Source organism: Phycomyces blakesleeanus (assembly GCF_001638985.1).
Source record: "Phycomyces blakesleeanus NRRL 1555(-) unplaced genomic scaffold PHYBLscaffold_42, whole genome shotgun sequence".
Lineage (NCBI taxonomy): Eukaryota > Fungi > Mucoromycota > Mucoromycetes > Mucorales > Phycomycetaceae > Phycomyces > Phycomyces blakesleeanus.
The window spans coordinates 312,998-335,670 of record NW_017265171.1 but is presented as its reverse complement, the minus strand read 5'-3'; the positions used below and the strand labels follow the sequence as shown (position 1 = coordinate 335,670).

At 32.5% G+C, this 22,673-nt stretch overlaps 6 protein-coding genes across 6 annotated transcripts; 4 read left to right on the top strand and 2 right to left on the bottom strand.

The window, feature by feature from the left end:
- Positions 1-1,182: 1,182 nt before the first annotated feature.
- Positions 1,183-2,634, top strand: PHYBLDRAFT_73942 (hypothetical protein; the record flags this gene model as incomplete). The annotated part of the gene is made up of 2 exons (XM_018442953.1): positions 1,183-1,656; positions 1,719-2,634. Coding segments are annotated over 2 exons (1,390 nt in total), but the record flags the coding sequence as incomplete, so codon positions are not given.
- A 440-nt stretch (positions 2,635-3,074) lies between these two features.
- PHYBLDRAFT_153243 (hypothetical protein) lies at positions 3,075-4,347 on the bottom strand (the record flags this gene model as incomplete). The annotated part of the gene is made up of 4 exons (XM_018433097.1): positions 3,075-3,227; positions 3,302-3,469; positions 3,534-3,839; positions 3,898-4,347. 4 exons carry the CDS (start codon positions 4,345-4,347, stop codon positions 3,075-3,077), a joined length of 1,077 nt encoding a protein of 358 aa, XP_018283803.1.
- A 195-nt stretch (positions 4,348-4,542) lies between these two features.
- Positions 4,543-5,846, top strand: PHYBLDRAFT_74017 (hypothetical protein; the record flags this gene model as incomplete). The annotated part of the gene is made up of 7 exons (XM_018442964.1): positions 4,543-4,624; positions 5,053-5,110; positions 5,154-5,211; positions 5,418-5,469; positions 5,553-5,578; positions 5,669-5,758; positions 5,832-5,846. The coding sequence occupies 7 exons, from the start codon at positions 4,543-4,545 to the stop codon at positions 5,844-5,846; spliced, it is 381 nt and encodes a 126-aa protein (XP_018283802.1).
- Positions 5,847-6,586: 740 nt separating this feature from the next.
- PHYBLDRAFT_153242 (hypothetical protein) lies at positions 6,587-7,582 on the top strand (the record flags this gene model as incomplete). Its single annotated transcript, XM_018433096.1, has 4 exons — positions 6,587-6,775; positions 6,895-7,123; positions 7,261-7,400; positions 7,514-7,582. The coding sequence occupies 4 exons, from the start codon at positions 6,587-6,589 to the stop codon at positions 7,580-7,582; spliced, it is 627 nt and encodes a 208-aa protein (XP_018283801.1).
- Positions 7,583-9,088: 1,506 nt separating this feature from the next.
- On the bottom strand, positions 9,089-9,628 carry PHYBLDRAFT_102113 (hypothetical protein; the record flags this gene model as incomplete). Its single annotated transcript, XM_018427668.1, has 1 exon — positions 9,089-9,628. A coding segment is annotated over one exon (540 nt), but the record flags the coding sequence as incomplete, so codon positions are not given.
- A 9,637-nt stretch (positions 9,629-19,265) lies between these two features.
- Positions 19,266-20,240, top strand: PHYBLDRAFT_160788 (hypothetical protein). The gene is made up of 2 exons (XM_018434250.1): positions 19,266-19,299; positions 19,545-20,240. Exon 2 carries the CDS (start codon positions 19,965-19,967, stop codon positions 20,175-20,177), a length of 213 nt encoding a protein of 70 aa, XP_018283799.1. The 5' UTR covers positions 19,266-19,299; positions 19,545-19,964; the 3' UTR covers positions 20,178-20,240.
- Positions 20,241-22,673: the final 2,433 nt, after the last annotated feature.

The following is a 22,673-nucleotide window of genomic DNA, read 5'->3' as shown; positions in this document are numbered from 1 at the left end:
CAGCCTCTACATGCTGTTGAAGTTCTAGTCTAAGTTTCTCTGACAAAGACAAGACTGTTGTAGCAGCATTCGCTACCAAGGGACGAAGGGGAGAGGGCGCAACAAATTGTCCAGGGGTGGAGCTGGCAAAGGAGATGTTGTCACTCAGACTGGCGATGAGGTCCTCCTCAGTCATGACGGACATGGCATCCTCATCATGAGCAGGGATGATGGCGGCGGGGTAGTTCTCAGCAGAGGGGTTCATGGTAGTTCACGAAAAAAAATGTTGTGGTGGTTGAAGTTGAAGAAGTTTTTAAGAGGAAGAATTCAAGATTTGAAATTAGGAACGAAGATTCGTGAGAACTTGTGTAGGTTTTGTTTATTGAGAAAGATTTTGTATCCAAGTTTGACCAGGTTCCTACACTGAACTACTACTGCTATTTATATTGTTTTGGATTGGGAAAATTATATGACTGGGGTCAGGTAATCGATCCTATCTGAGCCTTAATCAGAGCAACGTGATCTTGGGATAATTAATGTATGATTAATTATATAAATGTGTGTAGTCCCAATGAAGTATTAACATCGAAAGTAAATGTGTTTATGAGTTATAATTATGCTTATAATAATCCACTGATGTATCCCATATTATGGTGATATCATCATATGAAATATAATCACTATCACGCATGCTAAACCTGTGCGTTAAATAATAAAGTAATCGGTAGACACCTTTGACTGGAATAGCTGAGGCCTTATATTATTTCCTTCAGACTTATTCTCAATTACAGCAGTAGTCAATACTCATTTACAACATCTATCCTTTTTTGCCGCCCTGGATTCGAAGACACCATCAACCATTGGAGAATCAGAGTGCAAGTTCCAGGCATGATGTTTGACATTTACGACGGTACGAAGTGGAACAGTCTGAAGGATAGCAATGGTTTACCATTTGTGAATCATGAGCGCTCCATAATGCTTACCATGAACATTGATTGGTTTCAACCTTTCGATGGGGTCACTTACTCCTGTGGTGCGATATACCTTTGCATCAACAACTTGCCAAGATCGGAACGGTACAAGAAGGAGAATGTTGTTCTCGTTGGTCTCATGCCAGGGCCCAAGGAAGCAAAGACAAGTGAGATCAATCACTACCTCCGTCCCCTTGTCGCGGAACTCAACCAGTTGTATGGTGGTGTGGTGATGCCTACCGTACAGTGCCCATCTGGTGCTCTTGTCCGTGCTGCCCTTCTTCTTGTTGCCTGCAACATTCCTGCTGCCCGTAAGACTTGTGGGTTCACCTCTCATTCAAGCACATGTGCATGCAATAAGTGCAACCGACAGTTCCCTCGCCTTCCAGACTCCAATGCTGTGGACTACTCTGGGTTCGTGTTTTCTGAGTGGGTGCCTCGCACTGATGCCGAAAACCGCCGTGATGCCGAGTTGTGGAGAATGCCCAGCAGTGATGCACAGAGAAAGAGATTGGAGAGGGAAAATGGTGTCCGATGGTCAGAATTGCATGACCTGGTTTACTTTAACCTCGTGGAGTGCACTGTCATCGATCCGATGCACAACCTGTACCTCGGAACAGCAAAGAGGATAATGGAGAAATGGAGATCTTCAGGTCTCATCACAGATGCACACTTGGCCGAAATGCAGTTGGATGCTGACAAGCTTGTACTGCCAGAGGACTACACACCATTAGGGACAAAGATCGGCGTGGCTTCCCATTCATGAAGGCCGATGAGTGGAAGTCTTGGTGCTTGGTGTACTCTCCTGTTCTCCTGCGTGGTCGTCTACCTGAAGCTCATCTCGGTAACTGGACAATGTTTGTCAATGCATGCCAGTACCTCTCAATGCCAAGCATATCCATGGCTCACCTTGATGAAGCCCATCAATCTTTGGAGGCTTTCTGCAGAGAGTGCGAGAAGTTGTATAAAGCCCCATTCCTTTCGCCAAACATGCATCTCCATCTTCATCTGCGAGAGACTGTACTGAACTTTGGCCTGGTTTATGGCTATTGGCTTTTTAGTTTCGAAAGATGCAATGGTATCTTGAAAAACTATGCGACAAATAGAAAAGACGGGTTTGAGGGAACCTATATGAAGAAGTATCTTGAAGAAGCATACCAGGGAGATCTTATTCGCCAAACTTTGCCAATAATTCGACCTGAGCATTCGGCGATCATCCTTGAGCTCACTGCATCCACTGCCAATTCCATAGCCACTTCCACTTCCACTGCCACCTCAATCCAATTCGATATCAATGCTTTTCTTGATTCTCCTGAGATCAACTTTGATATCGTCAAGGGAAACGAGCCTTTGCCCCCTTCCGCACTTCCTTTAGCTCTAAAGGGGGAGATTTCCATGGATGAATCCGAGTATGAGCATTTGTTGGAATACTATCGCGAGACATACAATGATCAAACTCTTGTTCATTATCGTCAGGCTGGTCATTCCGATAATTTTGTTAACAATCGGATACAGAAGTTTGAATCAATCAATCTTCTTGGGCAAATCTACAAGAGCAAAACGAAGAATCAGCGTGGGTCGTTCATGCAAGCCTTGTTTGAGACAAGTGATGGTAGAAGTACCAAGCCATACGCGGGCCAAATTCAGTACCTCTTTGTCAATACTGCTGTAAACTCGTTTGCTGGTCATGCGAGCCAGCATGTATTTGCATATGTACGATGGTACAAGGAAGTTTTACTTCAGCCCAGAGCAGGAGAAGGAGTTGAGGTGAATGAGGTGGGGTTCGAAGATGACAGCATGAACAGCATTCTCCCAGTGCATAGAATCTGCTATCCAGTCGCAGTAGGCGAGCACCTTGGTCTAGAAGGCGAAGTTCAGATGTGTGTAGTTCCTTTGCCACGAAAAATATATATTTAGATTCAAATACAAAAATAAAACACGTATAAAAAAGAAATATTAATTAATACAGACTAATATATATAGCTGCACGTTTATTTTTTATTATTTCTATAAATTTTTGTTTGTACTTGGCATGCTATACATGCATCTGTATACATCATGCTAATCCGTAAACATAAACAAATAGAAAAAAGACTCTAAAATAGTTGGCAAGAAAAAAATGATTTATTTTGAAAAGCACCAATCTGGTAAAGTGACTGCCAAATTCTTGGGAATGCTCACTTCTTTCTCATAAGGGATGCGCTTTTTCAAGCTTTCTGAATTTTTCTTCAAATGGATAACAGTAAGTTCATCAATAGTACTAATAAACGTCTGGAGCTGGTTTAAAGAATAAATAGTATTAATAAAGTATTATTATTTTCTTTAAAACATAAATAGATGTTTAACATTACCTCATCAGTTCTCCAGCTGGGACGATATGCCGGCACTTTGTTATCTCCATCCGACTCGCCATCAGACATCACGTCAATAGAAAGAATATTTCCGCAATCATATCGATTCATGCCCTCATGAATAGCCTCTGTGTATGTCTGGTACGTGATAATACGACGGTCAAGAAGCTACCAAAGAGTATTGTATTAAAACATTAAATCAATAGTAAATTAACTTTATTTTAAAACTTACGGTCTTCTTTCTGTTGCGTCTTCTTCCAGCTTTATTTCTAACCATAATCTTCTCTGCTGAGGTCCGGAAGACTCGCACTTGATTTTGGTAGTGATTCTTTATTATATTCATAATGACACTCTTTGACACATTTGTGCAACATCTTTGAGGTCTCAGGTACTTGAAGAGAGCCAGTGCAAGTGTCTTGTTGTACTTGTCGCCATACGTGCCAGTCATTGACCATGCTGATCTATTATTATTCTCAGCAACTTTGAGCAGGTCTGTGCTAACAAAGTTCGGTTTCTTGATGTAACTATTGATAAGTTGCTATAAAAACAGTATTAGATATATTAATCAGTAATGTTATTATTATCAATTTACTTACAGAAATCAAGGGATGATGTTTCGCTCCAAGGTCAAGATCATCATCCATGGAAGAAGAAGAATCCGCTGGTACAGCAGAAGGCATCACGGAATTTTGGCTGGTCATTGCCTTTTTTATTTCAGCATTTTCAGTCATGAGCTGAAGGACCGAGTTCTTCAAAAATTTATTTGTCTTGTTGGACAAATCCAGGCCATTCTTCAAATGAGTTATTGCATCAGTCACTCCTTTTGCATTTTCTTGCAAGGATTGCATCGACACATTGTTGGCTGCCAACAAGGTAAGGACGTGATCCATTGGGGTCACAGCGACTTGAACTTCAGGGGCTGTGTCAACTGCTACTTCTGGAGTTGGTGTATCAATTGGAGCAACAACACCTGCAATTGTGCTATTAAGAACAGCATTCATGCGTAGGTTGGGTCGGCGGGGAGCAGTAGGAATACGCTTTGTCATTTTCTGTTAATAAAATAAATATTAATAATTTTCAACTAATATTGTACAATTCACTACACTTGTTATATCATATTTAAAATTCACATACTAGTAAAGAGGATAAGCGGTGCAGATTAACTCTCTACCTTTCATTTGATATTTAAGCACATCTCTCAACCGCTTGATCCACATTTAGACAACTTCTTTTCTAACTCAATGAGGCACAAAGTAGTATTTCAAGATGACGGTGGTCATCTTCTTTTGGAGTATTACTTTTTACAGCCCGCATTTTGTCAGGGTCAAACTGGATTTTAAGACAAGTCTTTTTTTTTTCCTTTTTTTTTCTTTTAACAACATTTATTATTGATATTTTCTTTGTTTCTCTTTTGCTTATGTTTTTACAATTTCACTTATAATTTTTTCTTTCTTTTATAGCTCAATACCAAATATGTGTCTCTTTGTTTGGCTATACTCTGTCTGATATATCAAGGTAAGATATCATTATCTTACAGATCTTTGTTACTCATCATGTGGTATTTCAGGTACGAAACAATAGAAAAATAAAATATTTGATAATAGAGACGTATAGAAATACTTTGAGACTGTATATAAGTTGTCTTTATTCATAAATAAAAAGTGTCCCTTTTTATAAGAAAACACAATCTGCTCTTGTCATTACGTCTTAGTTTCTTAAGGCTTTCTTCCTTTACTATATTTGGTTATTAGAGTGTATTTACTGCTTAACTAGTGTCGGTGTTACAGTTATGACATCAAGTCATAAATTGTACTTCTTTAGCTCTTAGCTATTCTTTTCTCTTTTATACTAGAGCTTTAGGACTTCCTACTAAATTAGCTCCATATCGATCTGACACAGTTTACCCGGCAGTATGATATAATTATCTTAACAATCTTTAAGATATTATCTACAGTACTAACTGTAATAATTATTGGGCTGATTACTTAATCGTTTATATATATTTTATACTGACAAGATGATAGCTACTACGCTATCCCAATATGAATATGTTCTTATATGTGATAAATCCAACATCCGAGTGTCTGGATCACCACACATCATATTGTTTGTCTAGCCATTGCTACTCATTTCCATTGAGTCTCATCATCTCTTAATCGAACATGATGGTAAGTTTTTTTCTTAAAAAAAATTCAAATTATTCTTTTGTCTTCCTCATAGATATATATTTATTTTTATTATGATTTATTAGTTATGTCTAATATTATGCACGAAGACGTATAATCAGTAATATTTGGTAAGTTAACTACAATATATTTAATAAATATGCCTTTACTACGCACAATATTAATAATTATTCATTTTTAGAATGTATCTCTATTCAAAGACTATTGGTATTGTCTTGATAATTCTGAAGAATATGTTTATATCAATTTTATGTCAAGTCTTCTCCGCCTTGTAAGTATTTATGAAGAAATTTCAATTTAAATCATTTACTAATTCTTCTTTTCTATTAATCATTTTTTAATAGCATTCCCGCTATTAAAGTATGTATTCCATGTCTACTCCCGAAAGGCTTTAAATTATATATAGCGAGCAAGAAGTATTAGCGATTATAATAGCTATAGTATCAAAACTGTCGCGAAATTAGGATTTTTATCTAGAAATGATTTTCCTATCAAATAAAACAAAATTGAACAAAAAATGTATAACCCAATGTTTTTCCAAAAAATAAATAAATAAAAGTAAAATAAATAAACAAACCAAAGAGGCTTGTTTATAAAAATCTACCCATGCTTTGTTTCTCTTTTCCATTGTAAAAAAACCTAGTTTCATTGCTTTTGTGTGTATAAAAAACCTAGTTTCATCACTTTGAGCACGTATAAAAAACCAACTATCATCATTTCTTTATATTGTAAAAAACCTACAATCATCTCTTTGATAGTTTTTAAAGCATTTCTGTAGCCAATAAAAAAACCCGGTAAAAATAATAATATGGGACGCTAGCTCTTTATAGACCTCAAAATATAACACATAAAGAGGTAGACTCGATAGGAGTAAAGCGTAACTACAATATTTATTCAGTTTCCATAGTTTGCGGACTGACAATCGTTCTACATTGGGTTTTCGTGTACCCGTTGTTATGATGATACGCATTAGCACCATAGATGATATCGTACCATTGCTCAAAATGATATATCACAAAAATTGTGATGATATTGGCTCAATCATCTACATTTTTGGTACATTTGATCCAGATGAAATTACCCTATTTTTCCAGTGGTTATGGCAGCCATCAACATGATGTATGATTGTACTGTCAAAGCCAACACTGGAATTCGTTTTCTGGTCGATGCTCACAACCAAGCCATTGCCCAGCAAGCTCTTGTTGCATCTTCTGTAACTCAGAGAGTAACTGCCGCCAATTTGTCTACAAATAGACACACCAAAGGCGAAATGCGTGCAATTGTTCTGGTATGATTTTTTCTGACTTCATGCTTTAACACACTACCTAAATAATAATAATAATAATCATATAAAATCTCATCAATGGGAGAATGTGGGCGAGAAACTTCTGTTCGAATGATCCTGAGCTTGTTGCTGAAAACAAAAGCCGCAGGCGATGGAACACGGATGAGAGGATCAATCATCCTGACAATGTTGAGGTGATTAATTACCTCCAACAGTATATCGTTGCCCAGCCTCACACAGCTGGGTTCTGGGAGGATATGATAGTGCAGAAAATAAAAAACAATTACAAGACATGTTTTCGTGCTGTCAACACAACCCCCGAGCAAGCGTCTTCCAAAAGGCGCAATAATCGTATCAACAGCTGTTGCATTGAGATAAAATTACAAATAAAAAAAAGAAATTAAATATTTTGCATTCTGTTCTAATCATTTTAAGACATATCTAGATTCGCTTGCATTGTATTGATACTTACATTAACAATTGGCTAGCAATTGACACTGAGATGGGATACAAGCCAGGTAACCCTGATGAGATGGCATACTTGCATCTCCTCGAGAAGAGTGTGATGTCTGATGGTGAATCGGAAGATGAGGACGTCACTCCTATAATCCGTGTGCGGGTTTTGCAGGTTGCTCGTCCTAGTTGAAGAAGTGCTAAAATAATTTTTTTTAAAGGTGTACACTATAGTATATTTCTATAAAAAGATGACTGTACAGATATAAACTAACTAATTATATATAGCTGAATATGCTTATTCAGTTCATTGATTTCTTGGCAGCAGAGAATGACAAGAAGATTGCAACACCATAATCAAAGCAAAGAATGCCCAGATACCTAAAAACCATTGTGGTCACTCCTGTCTCCAGTTACCTGACCGTGATCCTTCCTGTCTGGGCATTTCAAAACCAATAAAAACAAACAATTTGCTCTCTTTTTTTTCACTGTCATATTAAAAAAATTGAATAATATTATTAGAAAGAAAAGAAGGGATAATTATATATTTTAAAAGTAAAGTTTTCTAGGCAAAGGAACAATAAGTTTTTTGCTGATATTTCGTAATGTTATATGGTCAACAATTGCAACAGAAAGGAGAATTCGATGCACTGGCAAGATGCTTTGAAAGTCAGGCAAAGAAAACGTGACATTCCATATTTCTACACCTGCAATTTTTCTACTTGTCTCCTTGGAAGCCTTGTATCATTTTACATAAGCAAATGTATATTGGCTACTTTGGGGTGTTCTGTGATGTCGAGTAGAAACAAGTGAACTAAATGAATGAACAAATAGATACTGAATCTCTCTGACATACGCATACTTTGCTCTGTTTTGACCTTCTATGAACATTGCTTGTATATATGATCCTCTTCCATTCGTACCTCTACTTCCCTTGAATTTCTGGCCAAGGAGGTTGATGGATTTGAGCGTTTCGATCCAGTCATTGACAAAAGCTGTATCTTGAATCATGTCTTTGCAACTGGAGATAGTGGGATCGTTGTAAACAGCTTGGTACTATCCTACCAAACAATCATACTCCTGTCTTGGTATCATCTCATACGCTTTTTTTTGCAAGGGCAGCGCTGATGGCAGCAAAGGCTTGTTACCACAAATTGACAAGTTTGGATTTTTGGCAGCATCAAGAAAGTCTGGTAGAGAGAACCAATTGTACAAGGCGGTGCTAGTTGTAGAATCAGCAGGACTATAACCAGTTACCAATTTATCAAAGATGCTGGAGAAATTGAATGGACCAGATGTCTTCAAGAAATTGCAAACAAAATCGCCTTTACGGGTATCTTCAATGAATGTTTTCATATATGTCATTTCAAAGCCGCTTCTTCTGTTGGTATTGATATTCTTTAGGACGCTGTTGTATTGCTTGAAACTAAAGAGCCAGTACCCATAAACTGGCCCAAAGTCCTTGATTGTGTCGCGAAGATGAAGATGGAGATGCATGTTTGGAGATAACAGATCCTTGCTATACAGCCTTTCACAACCTTTACCAAACTTCTCAAGTGCTATGTGTGCTGACTGTACATCATCTTCGGAAACATTTGGCTTGGTAAGGAAACGGCAGGCATTCACAAAAAACATCCAATTCTCAAACTTTTGCTTTGGTAGTACGCCTTGTAGAACTACTGGAGAGTATACCAGACACCACGATTTTCACTTGTCTACCTTCATAAAGGGAAATCCCTTTGAAATCTTTGATCTTAGCATAGTGTAATCAGGCGGCAATGTCATGTTTTCAATGATTTTCTGCATGGCAACAAGTTTTTTATTTTCAATTAGACCATCTGCAACCCATTTCTCCATCATCCTCTTGGCTGTGCCTAAGAAGAGATTGTGCATTGGATCAATGAGCATGCAGCGGACAACGTCAAAGTACTGGAGACAATGCAGTTCGGACCAGCAAACATCATTTTCAACTTCAAAATGATGTCTCTCAGCTTCAGTGGTTGCATTCCTCCAGACCTCAGCATCCTTACAATTATCATTCTTAGTGCGAAGGAGCCACTTTGAGAAATCAAATCCAGAATAATCAACCAAACTCGTTCCAGCTAATCGGGAAAATTGGTGATTACATTTATGGCATGCGTTTGTACTGGTATTGGACATGAATCCACACACTTTTTGGGCAGCAGGGATGTCACAGGCAACCATAAACAGAGCAGCGTGGATGGTGGTACTATTTGGGCATTGATATGTCTGGACTCTGACTCCCTTGTACAACTTTTCTAATTCATCAACCAGAGGTCTGAGGTACAAATTTATCTCGGATTTTTTTGCTTCTTTCAGACCTGGCATTAACCCAACGAGAATGACATTTTCTTTCTTGAATCTCACACTTCGAGAAAGATTGTTTACAGCCAGGTAAATTGCACCACACGAATATGTCACACCATCGAATGGCTGGAACCAGTCAATGTTTAAGATCAACATCAGTGAGCGGTTGCCATAAACAAAGGGAATTCCATTAGTGTCTTTCAAATCCTTCCACATCAAGCCATTGTACACATCGAACATAGTATTCTCAGCCTTCAGGCTACAGTTCTACGAGTCGATTTGGGTTTCAAAATCAGGTCAAGAAAAGAGAGCTTTGATCGAATTCTGAACAGAGTGATACACATATGTTCTTTTTGGAATGGACGACTGATTTCCCGACTTGAACAAACTATTACCGCACATTGAGTTATTCCCAAATTTATCAAAGATACAGAAGCGGGGTATTGATTCATTGTTCTTATATATGCTGTGACATTTGCTACAAGAAACGTATTTCTTTATACCGTCTGTAAAGGTATTGAATCCTGCCATGCTTTTGAGACCAGAGATACTAACTGGGAGACGGAATGAATCTCTGAAAAGCTCAAGTATTTTGTTCATGATGGCAATGAGAAGAATGACGCCTTCATCGACAACATATAAGGATACAAAGAGTGCAAGGACCTGTATAATAAAACGATGGATGAAACTCAATTCTAAGTCAAATTCAGGAAAGTTGTCTTTTTTAAAAAAAAATAATTTCTATTATTTTATACAGCAGAACCCAATATACATTATGAAAGTGTGCAAACCTTCACTATCAAGCATGTCATCCTCACTGAAATCGTCTTTGTAACTGTCAGAATCAAGATCAGAGTTAAACTCTTCATTCTCATAACCAAAGACAGCATTGGATTCTGAGAGAGGTAAGACTCGAATAGACTCTTGTGTCTCCATGTCTACTTCTATACTGGTGTCCATTTCTACCAGAACCATAAAAGAAGTTAAAGCAAATAAAAATAAAAATAAAAATATATATTTTTACCATCAAAGTCATAATCCATATCATAATCATTGTCTATAGTCACCGAGTTCTGTTCATCATTGTTGATAACTTCAGAAACATAGCTTACAGTAGTTTTGACTGATCTCTTAATAATCACTACATTACATATGTTATTAAATCAAAAATATAAATATAAATATAATTAAAACTTAAAAGAAAATTCCCTACATCTATTATAAAAGATGTTGATTCCAGCATCATCTCTTCTTTTATGAAAATTAAATGTCTGTATAGACACTGTATCTGATCCTCCAAATCTTGTCATGCAAACAGAACATTTGCATTCTTTTGTTTTGTTTGATTTATGGGTTGGTGTCATTGCTTAATAATTATTAAAATAATACTAATTTTTAAATAGTAAAGAAGATAAATATATATTCAGGTACAGTTTATTTCATTCAATTTAAGTTTATTATTGTATTTTTTATTCTACTTGGTGCTCTATGACCAATAGAATCGTTTTAAAAAAATTGCAATGCTTATTCTACAAAAAAAAATCCTGCACTACAAATTTGGATTTTCTGTCCACCAAATTTTACATCCCATCATATATGAAAATTGGGCATTTTTTTGCAGTAATATATAAATCAATAACAGTCAATCTGTACTTTATATATATATTTATCACATCCAATTTACAACTTATATAAGTTAATAAAATGTAATATATAATCAATATTAGCTAATAACATTTGATTTATTACTAATATTAGCCTATAATATCTTATCTATCTCTGATATTAGTCAATACCATTAGATCTATCACATTATATATATTCACACTTGTCAATATCCAAGTCATATCCGATCATCTCGTCAAATATAAGTTACATACTCTAATCATATTTAATCTTTAATTTTATATATATTCACAACTCTTTTATAATCTTTATATATATATATATAGTATATAAATACATTAAAATTATAATAAATATTAATAAGTTGACTTGTTCATATATTTTTTTATTGATTTATATAATAATATTTTGATTTTTATAAGAAAATTAGTAAAAAAATATGAAAATTAATTTTTATTAATTCTGTACTTGCTCTTTACATATTTTGATACTTTTATATTATACAACTAAATTTTCTTTGTATAGCAAAAAAAATTAAAAAATTATTACTTAGTAAGAATTTGAACTTTCATTAGAAGAGATATATTTAATTATTGTTGGAACGGCTGTTTGATAGTTTAAAGTTAAATGTTTTTCCATGCCAAGCTTTTACATAGTTGCTATTTATATAACCTATCTTCCCACACTAAAAATGCCAAGACTTCTCACGCTAGATGCATTCAGACTAACCAAAAAAGGAAATTTTTTGCGAAAAAAGCTATTTTTTGTCATTTTTTCCCACGAATTCAATGGTATTGTTTACATAGATCATTTATGCGAGATTATGCATGATTATGCACGTTATATAACAAGTATAGCCAAAAGTTACCAATTTTTTTCAGCAATGCAATTGTATTGTTTACATTACGCGAATATGCATAATGACGTATGTTACACAAACTTTATTTTTTATATTTTTATACATGTTTAAATTCTCTTATATGTGCCTATATATAATTATGCAATATTATGCAAGATTATGTAAGCTGATAACAACTAATTGACACTATATATAAACTAATTATAGCTGATCTCATATATATAAAAGTTGTTGATCGCCAATCTGGCATATATATAAGTTGTTGATTGCCGATCTGGCATATATATAAGTTGTTGATCGCCGATCTGGCATATATATAAGTTGTTGATTGCCGATCTGGCATATATATAAGTTGTTGATCGCCGATCTGGCATATATATAAGTTGTTGATTGCCGATCTGGCATATATATAAGTTGTTGATCGCCAATCTGGCATATATATAAGCTGTTGACTACCGATCTGGCATATATATAAGCTGTTAATTGCCGATCTGGCATATATATAAGCTGTTGACTACCGATCTGGCATATATATAAGTTGTTGATTGCCGATCTGGCATATATATAAGCTGTTGACTACCGATCTGGCATATATATAAGCTGTTAATTGCCGATCTGGCATATATATAAGCTGTTGACTACTGATCTGGTATATATATAAGCTGTTGATTGCCGATCTGACATATATATAAGCTGTTGATTGCTGATCTGGCATATATATAAGCTGTTGACTGCCAATCTGACATATATATAAGCTGTTAACTGCTAATCTAGCATATATATAAGCTATTGACAGCTGATCTAATATATATATAAGCTAATAACCACTAATTTAATATATATATATAAGCTATTGACCACCAATCTGATATATATATAAGTAGATGATAGCCAGTCTGATATATATATAAGTGGATGACAGCTGATCTGCTATATATATAAGTGGATGACAGCCAATCTGCTATATATATAAGTGGATGACAGCCAATCTGATATATATATATAACCTGATTATAGCTGATCTGCTATATATATATGTGGATGACAGCTGATCTGCTATATATATAAGTGGATGACAGCTGGTCTGATATATATATAAGTGGATGACAGCCAATCTGATATATATATATAACCTGATTATAGCTGATCTGCTATATATATATGTGGATGACAGCTGATCTGCTATATATATAAGTGGATGACAGCTGGTCTGATATATATATAAGTGGATGACAGCCAATCTGATATATATATAAGCTGATTATAGCTGATCTGCTATATATATAAATGGATGACAGCTGATCTGCTATATATATAAGTGGATGACAGCCGGTCTGATATATATATAAGTGGATGACAGCTGATCTGCTATATATATAAGTGGATAATAGCTGATCTGCTATATATATATGTGGATGACAGCTGGTTTGATATATATATAAGTGGATGACAGCCAATCTGATATATATATAAGCTAATAATTATTAATCTGGTATATATATAAGCCAATAATCATCAATCTGGTATATATATAAGTCAATAATCATCAATCTGATATATATATAATCTAATTACAGTTAATCTCATATATATACAAGTAGATAACAATCAATTTTATATATGTATAAGTGGATAACAGTCAATCTGGTATATATATATAAGTTGTTAACCACCAATCAGGTATATATATAAGCTGATGATAGTTGATCTGATATATATATAAGCTGTTGACCACCAATTGGGTATATATATAAGCTGATAACAGGTGATCCACACTATATATAAATATATGATACTCAATCTGATATATATATAAGCTGATGATAGCTAATCTGGTATATATATAAATTGTTGACCGCCAATCAGCTATATATATATAAACTATTAACAGTCTATCTCATACATATATAAGCTGATATTAGCCAATCTAGTATATATATAAGCTGTTGACTGCCAATTGGGTATATATATAAGCTGATAACAAGTGATCTGCACTATATATAAACATATGATATCCAATCTGATATATATATAAGTAGATAACAGTCAATCTCATACATATATAAGCTGAACACTGCTGATCAAGTATATATATAAATAAATGATATCTGATCTGATATATATATAAATCAATAACAGTCAATTTATATTATATATATATATTTATCACATCCAATTTACTACTTATATAAGTTAATAAAATATAATATATAATCAATATTAGCCAATAACATTTGATTTATTACTAATATTAGCCTATAACATCTTATCTATCTCTGATATTAGTCAATACCATTGGATCTATCACATTATATATATTCACACTTGTTAATATCCAAGTCATATCCGATCATCTCGTCAAATATAAGTTACATACTCTAATCATATTTAATCTTTAATTTTATATATATTCACAACTCTTTTATAATCTTTATATATATATAGTATATAAATACATTAAAATTATAATAAATATTAATAAGTTGACTTGTTCATATATTTTTTTATTGATTTATATAATAATATTTTGATTTTTATAAGAAAATTAGTAAAAAAATATGAAAATTAATTTTTATTAATTCTGTACTTGCTCTTTACATATTTTGATACTTTTATATTATACTACTAAATTTTCTTTGTATAGCAAAAAAAATTAAAAAAGTATTACTTAGTAAGAATTTGAACTTTCATTAGAAGAGATATATTTAATTATTGTTGGAACGGCTTTTTGATAGTTTAAAGTTAAATGTTTTTCCATGCCAAGCTTTTACATAGTTGCTATTTATATAACCTATCTTCCCACACTAAAAATGCCAAGACTTCTCACGCTAGATGCATTCAGACTAACCAAAAAAGGAAATTTTTTGCGAAAAAAGCTATTTTTTGTCATTTTTTCCCACGAATTCAATGGTATTGTTTACATAGATCATTTATGCGAGATTATGCATGATTATGCACGTTATATAACAAGTATAGCCAAAAGTTACCAATTTTTTTCAGCAATGCAATTGTATTGTTTACATTACGCGAATATGCATAATGACGTATGTTACACAAACTTTATTTTTTATATTTTTATATATGTTTAAATTCTCTTATATGTGCCTATATATAATTATGCAATATTATGCAAGATTATGTAAGCTGATAACAACTAATTGACACTATATATAAACTAATTATAGCTGATCTCATATATATATAAGTTGTTGATCGCCAATCTGGCATATATATAAGTTGTTGATTGCCGATCTGGCATATATATAAGTTGTTGATCGCCGATCTGGCATATATATAAGTTGTTGATTGCCGATCTGGCATATATATAAGTTGTTGATTGCCGATCTGGCATATATATAAGTTGTTGATCGCCGATCTGGCATATATATAAGTTGTTGATTGCCGATCTGGCATATATATAAGTTGTTGATTGCCAATCTGGCATATATATAAGCTGTTGACTACCGATCTGGCATATATATAAGCTGTTAATTGCCGATCTGGCATATATATAAGCTGTTGACTACCGATCTGGCATATATATAAGTTGTTGATTGCCGATCTGGCATATATATAAGCTGTTGACTACCGATCTGGCATATATATAAGCTGTTAATTGCCGATCTGGCATATATATAAGCTGTTGACTACCGATCTGGTATATATATAAGCTGTTGATTGCCGATCTGACATATATATAAGCTGTTGATTGCTGATCTGGCATATATATAAGCTGTTGACTGCCAATCTGACATATATATAAGCTATTAACTGCTAATCTAGCATATATATAAGCTATTGACAGCTGATCTAATATATATATAAGCTAATAACCACTAATTTAATATATATATATAAGCTATTGACCACCAATCTGATATATATATAAGCTGATTATAGCTGATCTGCTATATATATAAATGGATGACAGCTGATCTGCTATATATATAAGTGGATGACAGCCGGTCTGATATATATATAAGTGGATGACAGCTGATCTGCTATATATATAAGTGGATAATAGCTGATCTGCTATATATATATGTGGATGACAGCCGGTCTGATATATATATAAGTGGATGACAGCTGATCTGCTATATATATAAGTGGATGACAGCCAATCTGATATATATATATAACCTGATTATAGCTGATCTGCTATATATATAAGTGGATGACAGCCAATCTGCTATATATATAAGTGGATGACAGCCAATCTGATATATATATATAACCTGATTATAGCTGATCTGCTATATATATATGTGGATGACAGCTGATCTGCTATATATATAAGTGGATGACAGCTGGTCTGATATATATATAAGTGGATGACAGCCAATCTGATATATATATATAACCTGATTATAGCTGATCTGCTATATATATATGTGGATGACAGCTGATCTGCTATATATATAAGTGGATGACAGCCAATCTGATATATATATAAGCTGATTATAGCTGATCTGCTATATATATAAATGGATGACAGCTGATCTGCTATATATATAAGTGGATGACAGCCGGTCTGATATATATATAAGTGGATGACAGCTGATCTGCTATATATATAAGTGGATGACAGCCAATCTGATATATATATATAACCTGATTATAGCTGATCTGCTATATATATATGTGGATGACAGCTGATCTGCTATATATATAAGTGGATGACAGCCGGTCTGATATATATATAAGTGGATGACAGCTGATCTGCTATATATATAAGTGGATAATAGCTGATCTGCTATATATATATGTGGATGACAGCTGGTTTGATATATATATAAGTGGATGACAGCCAATCTGATATATATATAAGCTAATAATTATTAATCTGGTATATATATAAGCCAATAATCATCAATCTGGTATATATATAAGTCAATAATCATCAATCTGATATATATATAATCTAATTACAGTTAATCTCATATATATACAAGTAGATAACAATCAATTTTATATATGTATAAGTGGATAACAGTCAATCTGGTATATATATATAAGTTGTTAACCACCAATCAGGTATATATATAAGCTGATGATAGTTGATCTGATATATATATAAGCTGTTGACCACCAATTGGGTATATATATAAGCTGATAACAGGTGATCCACACTATATATAAATATATGATACTCAATCTGATATATATATAAGCTGATGATAGCTAATCTGGTATATATATAAATTGTTGACCGCCAATCAGCTATATATATATAAACTATTAACAGTCTATCTCATACATATATAAGCTGATATTAGCCAATCTAGTATATATATAAGCTGTTGACTGCCAATTGGGTATATATATAAGCTGATAACAAGTGATCTGCACTATATATAAACATATGATATCCAATCTGATATATATATAAGTAGATAACAGTCAATCTCATACATATATAAGCTGAACACTGCTGATCAAGTATATATATAAATAAATGATATCTGATCTGATATATATATAAATCAATAACAGTCAATTTATATTATATATATATATTTATCACATCCAATTTACTACTTATATAAGTTAATAAAATATAATATATAATCAATATTAGCCAATAACATTTGATTTATTACTAATATTAGCCTATAACATCTTATCTATCTCTGATATTAGTCAATACCATTGGATCTATCACATTATATATATTCACACTTGTTAATATCCAAGTCATATCCGATCATCTCGTCAAATATAAGTTACATACTCTAATCATATTTAATCTTTAATTTTATATATATTCACAACTCTTTTATAATCTTTATATATATATATATTTATGTTTAATGGCAACGGTGAAATTTTGATTATAATGGAAAAGTTTAAATGTTGCTGCGTAGCTCAAGTGTTATCGCGTTGTGTTTTGGTTCTGAGCACCCCTGTTCGACCCTACGCGGTAGCATTTTTATTTCGATTTTTTTGTGTCGTTTTGTTGTTCCTGATCTGGGTTGGTCTTCCTTTTACTATAGTAAAGTCAAAAGGGCAAACCAACTGGGGATCAAGGAGTATATGTAAAATCAAAGATAGGATAAAAGATACTTTTTATGGATATGAATTGAATTGTCATATATAGTTTTCTAAACTAATACTGCGCATTATCTGAATTAGCTATTATATTATAGTTAAATAAAAGGAAAGTCATTATACTTTGGTTAATGCTCAGAAAGATATTACTGCGCATAAGGAGGTATTGTGGTTAATTATTTTCAGATTGTATGGATTCATTAAAATAATGTCTGACAGTTTTTTTTTGTAATAAAACAACAGTATAACACTACTGTTATAAGTTTTCTTCTTTTAATAATTTGTTTATTAAATTAAAGAGATGTAAAGGAAAAGTCTGTTTACATATTAAGGGAAGGTTTATGATTGCTTGTTATAATAAGACTATTATAAAAGTTAAAATCTCAAGAAATGAAATATAAATAGAGATATTATAGTTCTAGAGTATATTTTTTATTATAGTATAGCAAACGAAAAAATTAATATAAAATAAACTATTTAGCTGAAGTATAAAATGAACATTTAGTTTTTTTTTTTTTTTAATTTTTTGTTATTATTATTTTTGTTTTTTTTTTTATATTTTTTTTCTTATATTTTTTTCTTATTTTTTATTATTATTTTTTTATTATTTTGTTTTTTATTTTATTTTTTATTATTTTTTTTTTATTATTTTTTTATTATTTTTTTTTTATTATTTTGTTTTTTATTTATTTATATTTTATTTTAATGCTTTTATTATATTTATAATAAATTAGCATTTCAAAAATATTGTGAATAAACATATTAATTTTTTTTAGATAAATTCTATTTTTTTTAATATATATATATATATGATATTCGGCTAGGGTGGAAATATTTGATTTATTTTAATTTTTACTCACCTGCGCACTATATCAAATCCCGGCGGCCATCTAATCGTAGCATGATTCAATCTCCGAAAAAATTCTAAAGACCGACAATGCGCCTCTAATGCCACTTTTCAGTTACTCTTCGTCATTAGCTATCGATAGAGCCAAGAAGCATACAAATACAATCAGTAGAAGTCGAGAAAAGTAGAATTATATGAATTTTATTTTTTGAATAAATATTGATTTCTCAAAAAAAAATAAGAAAAATAATAATATTATAAATGCCGACTGAAACCGATATTTTTTATTTATTTATTTATTTTTTGGTATCTTGCGTGCCCTTTAACCGAGGCGACAGATTGTTCAAATAATCTCAATTACAAGAGGTATATATATATATTTGATATTCTTTATATTTTTTGTGGAGAGGTTGAAAAGTTGTAAAAAAATATTTTCAATGCAGTCATTGGTGCAATGATTCCAGTTGAGGAATGAGGACGGGGGGTTGTTTTTTCAAGCAGAATAAACAAAAATAATACTTTTATTTATTTATTTATTTATTTATTTTATTTTTCTTCTGTGTGCATCTCTTTCAATAACCATACATATTCACATTAACTTGCCATGAAAGTTACAATTGAAATTACTACAATCATACACATGCGCACATGTACGCACACACGTATTTTACCAAGAACATCTCTAAAAATATATTATATTTGTTAAAAGCGCAAGCTTTCACCAAGACCACGAGCAAGTTTTGATATGTACCAGCTAGAAAACAATTACTCGCATTCTCTTTGTATGATAAAGCCACATTATTATGATTTTTTATTTTATATATTTTTTAGGCTCCCTGTAGTATATATCGGCAAAAATAGGAATAATCGATATATATATATTTGAAACGGTGAATAATAAGAAGAGTAGGCGTGTGCAGTGATGGTAACTAATTTTCGTTTGTCGGTATATACCTTGATCGAAAAATATACTTTTACTGTAAAGGTTTAATACTCATGAGAAAAAGGTGGTAAGAATAGCGTGTGTACTTATGGCTATTGTAGAAAGCATATGTACAAAAGAAAAGCTTCCATTTCATGTTAAATCGAGTAATGATAAAGGTGCGTTACATACCAGAAACGAAAGCCAATTTATTGGTGGGGCAAGTTTTTGTTTACAAATAAAGGGCTTTTATCCATTATATACGCTTGGGATAATTCACGGTGATTACAATGGTTCAAAAAATAAGACACAATATTCTTAACTAATATGAATTTTTATTGTGAAAAGAGTTTATTTTGAGTGATAATAGTATTCGTGATGGCACAATAAGTTAAACCTGTTTTGTAAAGAACTTAAGAATAAGTAGTTTCACCACAGAAAGTCAATCGGTTTTTTTTAAAAAGGAAGAGAACCAGAAAATCATAAAATTACAAGGAAGTAAAGTATAAAATTTTTCCACCCCTGGGAAAATATGTATGAACAGGCAGTACGCATCGTAAGAGAGGTAGACGATTGGCTTATTCCCCGTATGACATAGCTCAATAAATAAATAAATAATATTTAAATTTTGAGCCACAACAATTAAACGATGTTTTTCCCCATTTTGATTCTTTGTGTAGATAGAATTTGGAACGATTACAAAACAGTAATAAAAATAAATAAGTTATACAACAATGGTAATGTATTTTAAGAGGTTAAAACCATCGACCACATGGAGGTCAAAGTGAGACTCCAATAACTCCCAAATATTTTCTCATTCACGTTTATTGTCAATCAAATTACCTTGGCCTCATCCCGCACACCAAAGGTATCAACCATTTTTTATTCTCATTATTGTTATTCTATACTTCATCTGTATCCTTCATCACGCGTTTTTTCACCCTGGACAAGAGTCGATGTATTTTGCTTGATGTTAAAAAATCATCTGTTTCTATAGGTGTTTCTATGTGTTCTCTAATCCTTTTTTAGGAATCAGAGATCTATTGCACTGAATTTAAAAAGAAAGAAAGAAAGAAAGAAAGAATGACAAAGAAATTGGATTGTCTAAAATTGCACCCAACTCAAATTAATTCTTGGTACAGTTGGCGTTTGTGTGCGTGGATAAACAATATAAAAGAAAGGAATAACTAATTGCCTTTCAATATTAGCAAAATCGTTGCTATTATGGTGGACGATGAGGACTGTAGTGGTATATGAGTTTTGGTTAGGTGCAACTGTACTAATATTATTTTGTTTTTTTCGGCAGTTGCTTTGTGTTGGCAGTTTAATTATTTTCATGAAAAATGATAAAATGGTAAGAAATATAAAAACCTATAAGTCCAGTGTTATTTGATTATGTACTGGATCCGATTGTTTTGCGTGAGTGCGGGTGTGTGCGCAGAATGGTATCCTTTGATGTACCATATTCATTTATTTACGACCAAAACCGATAATTTCTTATGTATACCCATCCGCCAACTAGTCGAAAAGTTTAGTAGCAGTACTCCTAATGATTTGCACCAGTGCTTATTTCCATGTCATGTAAGACACATTAGTATAAAAATACGCCTTTCTTTTTCTTTTTCTTTTTCTTCAGCAGCCACTTGAATGTAAAGTATATCGACCAACTCGGGTGCATCGAAAACTGTAAAATAAATATGAAACTTTTCTTGCTAATTGCCTTGTAAATATTTTCGCAATTACATTTACCGTTCTCTACAAGAGCCTATTTGAAAACAAAGATAATATTTCTTGCTTTAATTAGAACTGTGGAGGCTCAATTAGCATGAAAACAATATTCGACTGTATAAGTATAATTTCTTGAAGACGTCGAGTATATCTGACTCTGGGTATCACATACAAGTACTCTGTTTTTTTCTTCTTTAAAATCAAATACAATAGAAGCTGTTAATAAAATAAGTTAATATAAAGAGTACATAATGATAGAAAAAAACAAATAAGTATTTCTATACTGTCAAATATATACACGGTTATGTCAAGTACTATCGTGGTTACTATTTGATTTTTTGAATTCAAGACATTAGAGTTACAAAGTACTTGTGGCGTCCATTATAATATCTTGGGTTGGTAATATAAAACGAAACACACTGGTATCGAGAGCTATATCATTACGAGAGAGTAAAATGCGTACTTAGTGATGTACTTTGGCGTACTTTCCCTGCCTACTTTAAACTCGTGTTTTAATAATGATTATCGTGTATTTCCGTACTGTGGTAATTAATATTATATATATACATATATATATACCAACGCCTTTTTTGTTAAATATCGAAATTGAAAGGGTTGCTCTAACAAAAAGATTGGATGATTGACTGTCGAGACTTGACCGAAACTTACAAACAATTAGTGTGCTAGATGTACAATTAATAATGATATTTATAATATTATAATCAATCTTACTCACGGGTATTTTAATCAAGATTATTACACCCAAAAGTATTTTACTCAAAAATATTAAAGGCACCCAACAAGTGTTGTACTTTTATATTGAACATTATTTGAATAGTAGTTAAAGCATTGCTGCCACGAATCGTCACGCATCGATAGCTAGTTAAACCCTTATTGTCATTATATTAAAAGAGATATATAGAATTCAATTTGTAATTCTTACTAATAGAGACCGTAAGCTTAGTAGAGTTTATTACATTGATAATAGACTGATATATCTCAATAACCAAGACCAAAAAAAATCGTATAAAACATATTTTTTTTATTTTTATTATTGTAGATAAAGTTACTTCTTCTATTAGATTTCCTG

Bases quoted from the DNA above. Each gene is read 5' to 3' on its own strand.
- PHYBLDRAFT_160788 (XM_018434250.1), top strand. From the start codon at position 19,965: ATGGCTATTGTAGAAAGCATATGTACAAAAGAAAAGCTTCCATTTCAT.